The 12,427-nt window shown below is 40.4% G+C and overlaps 1 protein-coding gene across 1 annotated transcript in view; it reads left to right on the top strand.

Annotated features, from left to right (window-relative positions):
• grin2da (glutamate receptor, ionotropic, N-methyl D-aspartate 2D, a) overlaps positions 1–12,427 on the top strand; it is a 186,640-nt gene that overhangs the window by 15,741 nt on the left and 158,472 nt on the right. The window contains exon 4 of the mRNA XM_084738944.1: positions 10,152–10,339. Within this exon, the coding sequence (XP_084595070.1) occupies positions 10,152–10,339 (188 nt within the window). The remainder of the gene's footprint in view (positions 1–10,151; positions 10,340–12,427) is intronic.

Below are 12,427 nucleotides of genomic sequence, written 5' to 3'. Positions count from 1 at the left end.
AAGCAGATTGTACAGTGATCCATTGAGAGCAAACTTTTTCTAACCTTAAACAACATAAAGGGTTAGAAATCAGGAGACTTTTTATCTGTAGAATTGCTGGTGAACATAAAAGCTGCAGCCACACAACAAAGTCCAGAAGACATGGACAGTAAAAGCAGAATGGACGGTTATCTGACCCGACCTGAGCTGTGGTCTAACACGCCCGACAGAGAGGAAGGTGTTTCTGGGTGCAAGAGGATCCCTTTTCTTCCTTCTCCACACCCCTCATCTTTGTCCGTGAACAATATCTCCTCCGTCTCTCTGCTTCACGTCTCTCTCTTTCACACTGTACCCTTTATATTCTCATTCATTCCTTGCTCTCATCATTTTACGGTTGTCAGCCCAAATGACCTTTGTCAAAATGAAGTCCATGAAAGGGAGAAAGAAAGAAAGCAAGATGAGGAGAATGGGCCAAAAGCAAAAGGGCCAGAGTGAACATGATGTAATGTAATGAAAGTGATATGAAACGGAGAATAGTGAGAGTGAATCGACTCTCGGCCGGGCTTCAGTTGTGGAGATTTATGCGGTTAGATGTCTTTTTTGAGATGATGAGTCTGTACAGGTGCAGCATATCTGAAGAGATGCCTTTCTAGCCACTATAGTGCAGCGCTTGTTCAGAAGAGATCAATTGCTTGGTGCCCGGGATTGCTGCTTGCAGTATTGTTAAGAACCATGGTGTGACACACTCGTCACCACACTCCCATGGTTCTTCAGCAATACAGCAAGTGTGACGTCGATCGGATGAACAGTTCTCGGGATGTGTCATACACACACACACACATACATACATAGATGGTACAGACAGACAAGGATTCCTTCGTGGCCTGTGGAGACTCGCTGCAGACGTAGGTGAAGACATGCTCGCCTCAGCGGCTGCACAGAGTGCTGTTCGCCGCTTTATTCAAAGTATATTAGCACTGAACGTGTCGTGGGTACAAACTGCACCGAATTTGACTCTGCACGTCCCCGGCAATACACCCGCTGAGAGTGAAGTAGATCAGATGAGCGGTTCTTGAGATATGCAAAGGACATATACGGACAGACAGACGGAGATTTCTTAATTTATAGTTTGATGCTTGAGGGACGGCTGCAGGAATGGAAATGTCAGTCTGCTGGTCTGATGATCTGTCGGTCTGTGGTAAAAAGAAACACACACAGTTATACATTGAAAAATAAAATTACTTCAGGCATGACTCAAAGAACTATTTAGCAGATCTTAGTAGAACCTTTAAGTGTGAGATTTTATTCCATCAATAAAAGTTAAAAATTAAGTGCGAACATTTGGTGGAAAAGTCAATCAGCATAAATGTAGGACACATCTACTAACAAGCAAGATTATATAACTATGACAATAATGATAATGATAGATATATTGTTTAAAAAAATCATTCCAACTCAAGTAGACGGCAGTGCCAATACCTTAACTATAATGACAACTACAGCAAACAACAGCGTCCCATTTGATAAACAATAGGAACTATCAAAATCCACCCAAACTTAAAGGGTGTAACCCAGAACTTATTAATCACTTATATAATATGAGGCTGCAAGTTGCACATAAAAATGTAATTTTAGCTGAGACGTACTGCCAAATGGTTCTTTTGGAAGTTTTGAAGTCTCTGAAGTTTGTTTTGTCCTGACTGAGGTCCTCCATGCTGATTAAATATATCCTTATACGAAAGTTTATGAATGAAATTTGTCTTCCAAAGACAACAACTCTTGTGACAGAGTGTTGCAATCTCCTAACTCCTCTTATCTGAATTTAGTGAACCCATATCCTTCTGGCCTTTTTTTCTTTTCAGCAGTAACAGTCATCAATATCAATTCTCCTAAGCAGACGACACAGCTGGAGCGTTTACAGAAAGTTATCATTCATCAGTGTGAACACTCACATCGTTATCATTACTCTGTTTTATTGTTCTCTGTGTGGACAGCCTTTTAGTCTAGTTCAAATCTAAATCTGCTGTGACACCGACATTAACGGCAAAAAAAAAAATGGCACCAAAGAGACAGCGACATTATTCTGTGTACTTGATGTTTCCGCCTGCAGTTTTAAAGGTTGTTTTAAAACCTTAAGCCGGCTACAGGTGTCAGATCTTCTATTTCAAACCCTGACTGTTGTCAAAGGTGTACTGGAAATGTCAGGTGGTACTTCAAGCGACCTCAACATGCTGGTGCTAAAATTCATTTGTCAGCTGAGAACTGCTGCGGCTGCTGAGCTATTATTAAATTCTTCCCACTAAAATGTCCACTTGCACACTAGCAATTGCAAACAGCGGGCAGTCATGCACAGGACAAGGTTTTGGACAGTCTCCAATAATGTAGTCTTGTTTTTTTTTTCCACTGAGATGTTGCCCTCTGGGTATTGTGTTCCTCAGGTTCAGGGTCAATGTCATCCATCTCAATTTGGCATTTTAACAATAATATATGAGCACATGTCCTTGAAAAAATAGCTTATTGCCTCTGTATTGTACAACCAGTGTGCTTGGTTGCCTTAAGTGCATGTGTCTGACTCATTGGCCTTAATTTTTTGCCTCCTCACTCGATTCTCGTGTGATCCAGAAATCGATCTGCTCTGCTACTGTGTCATGAAGTACGTTCCAGTGCTTCTCAATCTGCTTCGGAGGAGAGAAGATCAATGAGCTAGCAGACTTTAGTGAGAAAATATTAGAGCATCCAATGCAAAAGTCTGTTACATACCAACACACCCTTTAACTGCATCACCACAACAGTTTTAAACATGTGTTAACAGTCATTATTATTATTTTACTTTCTTTTTCAAAAGAAACCATTTTAATGTCAGCTTTAGCAATACTGTTCCTTTATTTTTTTATCCACTAATTCAAACATACATTGAACATCCTAATGATAATGTTATCATTCAGTCATGAAAGCAATTTACAACACTTGCAAACTATATGTGACTGTAAACAGTCTAAATATAAGTTTGTTGTAAATCTGCAGATCCTTGTCAGTGTTCATTTTAGGGGACAATGTGCAGAGTAATATTTCATTCTCTGTCAAGTGAGCTAAAATAAATAAAGTTCTATCATTTTCACCTTGTCCTAATAATAATAATAATAATAATAATAATGATAAGACAGCACCTACTTTCATCTGTACAAAACTAGTGTGACACCTGTCAGACTCCATCATGATTGATTCTATAATTTTGCATAGAATATTTTGTCAAAGTCAGTTTAAATGAATAGTCTGTCTTCAATTTTGAATCCAAGGGAAGGAAATATATTACAGGACAGCTAAACTGACAGGTGACCTTGCTTTACCCCCATCATCACTGATGCTGCTTCAGATGAAGTTTTATTAAATGTGTGTTTCCAGGTTTCTTCTTTTGCTGGTGCATTTTCCTTTGCATTCCATGAGAGTCAAAACTGGCACTTAATTTTACAGCCAAAAGCGTGACCTCGAGTCCCGCGACTTGGACTTGGTCACAAATGTGATGACTTTAGACTGGAAATGACAAAATCAAAAAATTCGACTTGGACTTTGACACCAGTGACTTGTGACTTCACTTGGACTTGAGCGTTTTGACTTGGAAATACTTGATACCTTCACCCAAGCTCAAAGATTAAAAAGTTTACTTAAAGTGTGTCACAAATCAATTCATTCCCTTCATTTTTGGATTTAGCGTAAATGCTTTTCATTCCCTGCAAGTAGACTCTTAATTCCCCAGATCCAGTTTGTTTGAACTAATCCAACGGCATCCAATCAAGTTACAGGAAAGAATATTGAAGAACTAAAGTTAACGACACATCCTCAGAGCTACAAGATAGAATCAGTGGTTTGCCAGTCGCTCCCAAAATGACATATACTACTGCTGGAGGGTACTGGCAGAGACAGACATTTATGTTACATAAGCCACTTGACATAACTTATGTTGACACTACATGTAGGTTTTTAGGTATTCTTAAACAGTACTTGGTTAGGTTTTCAAAAAAAATGTGGTTTGGGTTAAATATGTCACATGACGGAAGTGGGACCGCAGCCTGCTGGGTGAAAGTCCTATCTTTATTTGAACCAACCGTACACCCACCTCCTCCATATGCAGACTCTCTCACTCTTTACACTCAGCCTGTCATACTTTCTACACCCACTAGATTTCGTCATCTAACAATAAATGGAAACATGAATCGAAATAAGCTGCTTGCACAATCGACCTAGAAGCTTGTTTTTTTCTGGAGAGGATGGGCTGACTTTGGAAGAACGGTTGAGGCTAATTTTAACAGTTCAATCGGGAGTTGCATTGTGCATCCCATCTTGACGTTATCATGTGGGTAGTGAAGCCGCGATTAATGTAGGAACCCCCCCCAAAGGAGTCTGGACTCTAGTCCAGTGATGAGGACTGGACTTCTGATGAGCTCAACCTGGACTCTGGATATGAAGAACTGTAGGGTGGAGGAGGGACGCGATGATTCCACACTGAAATGACAGCTGACAACGCAGACAGGAGAACATATTTTAAAGTTTGTCGGCAATGACATGATTGGCTGATGGCTAAATCTGGTTGGTTAAATGACAAGAGAACGCCCATAATCATCTGATTGAGAATAAGCAGGAATTAGAGTAAGAGAGAGAGAGCTGTGAATGAATGAGGTGTAAAGATATTCCTCCGAGTGAACTTACGCTAAGCTTCATTAAGCGAGCTAATGCTTAGCTAACATTAGCTTATTTGCTAAGTAACTTTGTTAATCAGTGAGGCTGGAAACTCACTGTTACATTATGCCTTGCTTAAGACTGGAAACTCAAAACTACTTGACTTGAGACTTGCCTGTCTTGACTTGGAACTTGAGTGTAAAGATTACAGACTTGTATGTGACTTGCAAAAGAATGACTTTGTCCCATCTCTGGTCAAAATCTGTGCAACTATAAAAGAAAACAGCCAAGCAAAGAAATTTCAGATGGAGAGGCACTTTCCAGCCTTTAAGTGGAAAGAAAACTGCAGGGAAAAGACAAGAGCAAAAGAAACCTGGAGAGGATTAAGACAGATAAGATGTAGCCTGTTGTTTTTGAGTCCTGTTGAGCACATTCAAAATCTAGAGAGTTATTTTATACCCTTGAGAAAAGTTAAGAGAAAAGTTTAGATTTCACAGACTTCGGTTGTGTTGTTTCCCCAGGTTTCAGGAGTGCGGCTCTGCAGCCAATTATCTCCACAGTGCATTGTCCAGGCAATTTGCCTGTTTTTTTCACTATTGTGTAATGTTGCGCACACCTTGTCACTGTTCCATTTCAAAATGCTTCTAGCAGGGTTGCATGCCAATTTCTGCATAATCCTCCCATGATGCTCAGGCCTTTGATGGAAAACCAAAGGGAACTGTCTCGTAATGTATCTATAGTAGTATTATAGAGCAGATTTGGTGGTGAATGATATTTGTGAATTGGACTGTGGGTGTATGCTGAAATCCTCTCCTCAAACACGCATGCACACACATGCACCCTCTTGATGTTGGAATCATTGATTAAATTTGGTTCAGCCTCGTCTGTGCTGTGATGTGAGTATAATTCAGACAGAGAGAACCGTTCCCCACTGAGATTTTTCTTTACCGCTCCCTCTATCTCACCATCTCTGCTCCTCTCTCATCCTCTCCTTTCTTCCGGCCCTCCCTCTCTCATCGTGCATTAACATGTCTCACAAGCGGCGTCTGGATGCGAACAATCTGTATTTCATTTACACCTGAAATTAAAATTAGCCCTCGGTGCCCCCAAAGACTTCCTCTTCCCCTCGCAAAACATAAATATGCCTGGCCAACCTGACAACTTTCTCTTGCAGCTAATGCAAAATTATTAATCTTACGTGTCTTTTATGCATAATCTTAGAGGCACTGGGGAGGCTGTAGTGCTGCATGGGCCATTTATTTTACTTCAAAGCTTGCCTTCACCAATTAGCATACCGCAGGCATCAGCTGATGATCCCCATCTCGGTGTTGTGACTGGTAAGCAAGATCGCAGGCGTGTTGTTTTCCCTCTACATGTCTGAATCACTTAAGTTTATCATTACAGGAGAACAAATGCATGACAAATCAAGCAGTGCAGCAACAGAAACTACTTGTGTGATGCTATTTTTTACTTTTTCATTCAGGCTTTGACATCAAAGTGTAGTTTTAAGCCTCCTTCACACATAGTTCTGTGTAAATTACTGGGATAACCTTTAAGCGCCGCTCGTGATTTTCACTGTTCACTCAGGCAGCTACGTTCAGGAACATCTCAACCTTGCACATTTTCACACATGTCGTGACAATGCAGGAATAAATGGGGCTGGGGACAGACAAGCAGATGGCTGTAATGCAACGCTTACGGATGCCAACCGCCATAAAACACAACATAAGGAGAAGATGATGGGGCAAGGCCAAGGAACACGGTGGCTGAGGAGCTGTTTTTGTGTGGCTGCCTTGTAATGCAGTGAGAACTATAACAGGTTTGTGAGTCAGAAACATATATTTGATACATTAAAAGAGCATTAGATATCTGGAGTCATGTGTTGTGAAGAGTCTTTGTGATCGGTTCACCTTCTTCCTCTCAAGGTGTCTTTCATCAAGTGGATGTAATTCTATATGTGCTTTTCCCTACAGTGTGACTATCTTCATTCACAAGTCAGCCACACTAGCATTTTCAGGTTAGCTGCCTCCATTTACATGTGACTCCATGAAGGTAGAATCAGCCCTTTAATGCTTTGCTCCTTAAATACAGAGGATAGTCTCCCAGCTGTCATCGCTAAAACAATTTGAGAGTTTAGAAGAGAAGAACCCTTGCATTGCCGAACCAATCAGAAGTCTTTAAGGCGAAGACGCGCCAAAGTTGTGTGCTCGCTATTGAGGGGAATGGCGGCAGAGCTTCATCTCCCGTAAGGCGTGCCCTTGAAAAAAATGTTTGTTAGCAGCTGCTCTCGCTGCCATTCAAGCAACTATTTTGCATTTAGAAATCCCCAGACGATCGGAGACCTCCGATCATCTGGTATTGCAAGACCACCACGCAGGAAATGCTCCTAAACATTTCAAGGATAGAATATATGAGTGAAAGGCACTTTAGTTAAAGCAGCAATAATTGATATTGGGGCAGCACAGCAAATACTGATATGTTATCAACTTCTAAAGGCAAATACGTTAGCAAACAGCTGTTTATTTACACATCCAGCAGACACGGTACAACATTAGCATTCATTTTGAGTTGTGTTTCAGGCCACCTGGCAAATTTAAGCCCAATATTTACTCTGTTTCAGCTCTGGTTTGGATTCCACCAACTCCTGAGAAAAATATAGCTGATAAATGCTCCTATATTCACCAGTTTAGTTCAGTCTGTTTACCAAACTGTTTTTCTGGGGACCCACGTTTTTGAAAACAACGAAGCATCGAATCCCAGTTCACAGCTGGCTTTATCAGTTGATCTCGGGAAGAGTTAATATGTATATAAATTAATGCTCCTGCCATTTCACCATTTCAATATCATCTCATACAATCCTGGTGTGTATTATTGAAAATATACAGTATACACTTTAAATACTGTAGAAATAAAAGCATTTAGCCTGAGTTAACAGATCATCTCATTGTTTTTATTTCATCTCATCAATAAAACTATAAACACATTTTGAATGTATTTTGTGTACCGCAGTCTGCAGATGTACATCTTAAATTAGCAGTTTGTTCCATAGTCTTCTATTTATTTGGTGACCTAAGTAAAACCTTTATCAGAGCTTGCACACCAAAAACAAAATCAATGAGAGTGGTGAAAGTAAACCACACAGTAAATCTACAAAGCGTAAAACTAAAACAATGAACTGAAAGATGCTAAAGCTCTCCATAGAGAAAACTCTCACTCTGTCAAATTGCTACTATGAGTGATTTTTGTATTTTCACAATTGTTGTACTGAGCACTTATTACTTTTACCTGAGGTAAGATTTAGAAGTGAACCTTTCATGCTGACAAAAAAAAAAAAGTAAGTGGGGCACAAAACTAGCAGCCAAGAGCCAAATGCAGGTTAATATATCCAGAAGAAACAGTGGTTATTTATTGAATAGCTATTTAAATTTGAACATTCAGTAGCCATTTGGCTTGCAGACTGTGCTGTCAAGGGTAAAAAAGGAAGTGTTCCACTGTGAAGTTCAAATTTCTACTGCAACACAAAATATAGTGGCACAAAATTAAATCAAATCCTAGCTCTTTCTTAAAAGATGTTTTTGAACCATTTTGGAAGAAGACTTCCTTCATTTGAACCTGGATGTTGACGCGATTAAGCTCTGTCACGATAAAATATGAAGACCCACCAGGATCTAAATGAAATGTTTTCTTCCAAAATGAGATGTCCAGCGTTTGAAAAATGAGACACCTGCACTAACGAAGTGATTGATGGCACAAAATTATAACAAATCACTGAGGAACGACAGAACGCAGGGGACTCGACTCCATCTTCCAAGGAGAGATGAGAGGGGGAGGACGCTTTGACAGACGCGATCCTCTTTATATCACACATATAGAATGACAAACTTCAAGCTCAAGAAATGCCATCACTATATGCAAAGAGGTCTAAATATACCCTGACTGCTCTGAGGATGGGACTGACAGGGATTGAGCATTAGCTTGGACCGCATGCCGACCCCGATTCCATCTGCTGTCGGCTGAGTAGGAGGGATCGGCGTCATCTCGCTGTTCTCTCTGACGTGGGTAACGGCGGTGAATGTGCATCATGTGACAGGATACCACATGCCTGCCGCCATCAGCGTGTGTCAGTAAACCGTTTCACATTTTGGTTTGATTAATTTCAGTTTTATAACCTCTGCGATTGTCTTGCAAAACTGTGGCGCAAATTTTCCTCAAGTGCTTCCTCTGAGTAATCATCTGAAGTACCCTCAGCCTCGCACACACACTCACACACACTGCAGCACTCACACATCCTTTTCCTCTCACCCTCTTCTAGTTTCACATTTTTTTATTCACTTTGTCTTTTTAATATCGCGCCCCCTCCCCATTCAATTCCCCCTCTTTAATAATGTATGAAGGGGAAATGCAAGTGGACCAAGAGGCACCATTTTTCAAGTGCAGCTCAGTGTGTTGAAAATAAATAAATATAGAGAAGCATTAATATATAAGTGCACCAAGTGTTTTGATGTATTAATGAGTATAATCCATAATTGTAAAGGAATCATGAAAGAACATTAAGGGACCAAGAGGCAAGAGCCGGGGCTGATGAAAAATGGGATGGAAATTCACTTTTTGCCTCGTTTGTTCTCCGCATCCATCCTTCCTTTCTTTTTCTGCAATTCTTTTTCATCCATGCTATATCACTTCTTCCCTTTCTCTCCTCACCCCTCCTAGTTTTCCTCTTTATTGTCTTCTTATTCCTCTTTTCCATTTCCCATCTCTCCCTGTATTCTTGGCCTTATCTCTTTTGCATCTGTCCTCCAATTTCTCCTCTCTTCTTTGTAATCGTATATATTTCCTGTCGTCTCTCCACCCACCTCTAATATTTTTCTTCCTCAATCTTAAATTTACTCTTGTTTCTTACATCCTTCCTCTTTAATTACACATTTCTCTATTACCTCTCAATCATCTGTCTATTCCTCTTCTTCCTGTCTCTTTTATTTTGTAGTTTTCCTCCCCCTTTCCTATTTTCATCATACTTTTTAAACATAATCCACCTCATCTTGTCATCTATTCCTCCTTTCATCTCTCTACTCTCTTTCATACCACTTTCCTCCTATCCCTTCTAACTTCTCCCCTCTTCTTTGTTTCCTTTTCTACTAATTACTTCCTACTCCCTTGTTCCCACTAGCGATGCACCCAAATCCAAATACTTTATTTGGGAAAGCAGAAATAATGTCACAGAAATGAAAAGTATATCATGAGGATGTGGAAATATATTTCAGAATTCTTTATATTCCAATTTTAAATCAAGATGATGCTTTGAAGGCAGAACAGTTTAATCACCAATGAGAATTACAATACAACATTTGGAAGGTTTAACATGACTTCTGGTTTAAACTACGCCCACTTTTGGTCTTCTATCTGAATACAGATGCAGATAATAACGTCTCTGTGCGCTTCTGCCTCCCACCGTCCATTTCTTTAATCTCCCCCTCATTCTCGTCCTCGTCCTCCTGCAGGTCCGTCTGCTGTACTGCTCTCTGGAGGAGGCCGAGCTGGTTTTCCGGGCGGCCTGGGCGGCGGGTCAGGCCGGGCCCAGTCATATGTGGTTCGCTGTGGGACCGGCCCTGTCCGGCTTGGGCCTGGAGGGGCTGCCCAAGGCCTTGTTCGCCATCCGGCCGCAGGGCTGGAGAGACGAGCCACGAAGGTATGAACAGAGCATGCTTGAAGTTCCTGAAGGACTCACACAGAGCTTGTTTGACCAGTACACATCAAATCACATCACACAGTACACCTTTATTTGAGTTACTAAACAGAAAAGGAAAAAACAGACTTAAACGCTGCAGGTACAAGTGGATTTTACAGTAATCAAACTGGCAAATTAATTGATTTAATTAGGACTGTGGTCAACTGAAATTTGACTGAAAGGCTTTCAACATCGTACAAAGGAAGGAGAAGGCTGCATATGGAGGTGAGGTGGATGGACGGCTCAAACTAACACAGGAGACCAGCGTTCATGTCCAATGTGAAACCAAAACATTATTATAAGTTTTACAGAACAAAATGTCACATGTAGCACACAACTTGCGTCATGAGATCTTCACCTGGTGGCTTCATTTATGTCAGGTTATATATGTAAATTAACATACATATGGTCTTTTACTGAACCTGCCCCAGGAGTTTTGATGCCTAAACCTAACCAAACAGCAACTGCAACATCACAACATTAACCACGTGTTAAAAAGGCTTCCTTGCCATTTGTTATACAGCCATTACATGCAAAGCATACACCAGTATGGTGTCCTCTTGAAAGCAACGGCAGCAGCTGTCTGACCAGTGAGAATTTGTTGGAGAGGAGCATATTGACCAACCAATTGATTAACTGACCAAATTACACCTGGTATTGATATTTGATCTGTAACGATGTCCTATAAAGAAGAGTGGCAAAGTATAAAAGCATGCATTAGAGTGTAAGGTGTTGTGATCAGATCTCAGCCCATCGTAAAAGCAGTTTGTCAAGTTTGGCCAATAAAAAGCTGTGGTAAGCACCTTGCTTGGCTATAAAAAACATGTAAAGCCCAAAGAGCAGCATCAGTTCCCTTCATATATCCTGCTTAGTACCTAATTTTGATATTGATCCCAATCTGAGTAGAAATGCAAAGGCTCATGATCGGATGTCATTTTCAGATATCTAGAATCTGATTGCAGGTTAGTACCAGGTGCAGTGAGGTCTTCAATGCAACAACATTTATTGATTGGTATTTGTGATGAAAATCTATCTGCCGTACTGCACGGCCAACATGTATGTCCCCTCAAAGCTCAAAAATGAACACCATGTTCAATTTTTTTGTTCGAAGAAGTTTGCAGACATCACCTAACATTAGCAGACCCAAGGCTGTATCAACAAAACCCCTCAAGGTATGAACTGACCAAGAGTGCTTTCTATTGACTTGAGACCCAACTTTTCATTTGTTAAAGGAAGACCGTGGTATTCATTATCTCAAAAATAACAGCCTTGCTTTAAAAATTAATGTCCTTTTTGCTTTTTTTTTTTTTTTACAGCGCTACCCACTCTCATGACATTCATGGCTATGATCAGTTAAAAATGTATTCTTTTTTAATTTTCAGTGGTCTTAGATAAATGTCCAAATAGCAGTGTTTGTCTCTCTGAGACCTGCAGATAGCCAGTCAGTGAACCCTTTGTTCTTCTGAAATTAAATGAGAAAATGGACCTTGATGATTCTGAACATGTGATGCTGCTCATTTTTAAAATCGTTCACTGTTCTTACAGCTAAAGAGGGGTTTCGCATCGTTCTCTGGTGCTATGTAAAGTGTACAATATGTTGTGCGGTTATTACTGTTGCTGAAAATCTACTTCAAGTATTTTAGCTTCTTTTCTCTCAGTATAAGTGAGTTCTGCAGTGCTGAGCCTTGAAGCTGCTGAAAATCCAACCTATGATTTAAAAAATACATGAGGATCAGTGAGAAAATACACATTCTCTATTTCATCCCCAACACACACACACACACACACACACATGCTTTGCACACCTCCACGTTTTCTCCTGCCGTAACACACAGAGAAACACAGTAAAATTTTACGACCACCCGCTCCGTCCGTGATGTATTCACTGCTGCACGGGTGACCTGATTTCACCACAGGGATCATTAAATTTTCATCTAATCTAATCTAAATAGACTGACCAAGTGAATCCAGGTGAAAGGTAGAATTCTTTATTGATTTTTACTGTTAAATCCTCCTCAGTCATGTCAGGAAACAGAAGGTGGCAGGTTA

Source organism: Lutjanus erythropterus, chromosome 16 (assembly GCF_056507025.1).
Source record: "Lutjanus erythropterus isolate fLutEry1 chromosome 16, fLutEry1.hap2, whole genome shotgun sequence".
Taxonomy (NCBI): Eukaryota; Metazoa; Chordata; class Actinopteri; order Lutjaniformes; family Lutjanidae; genus Lutjanus; species Lutjanus erythropterus.
This window is presented reverse-complemented; position numbering and strand designations above follow the sequence as displayed.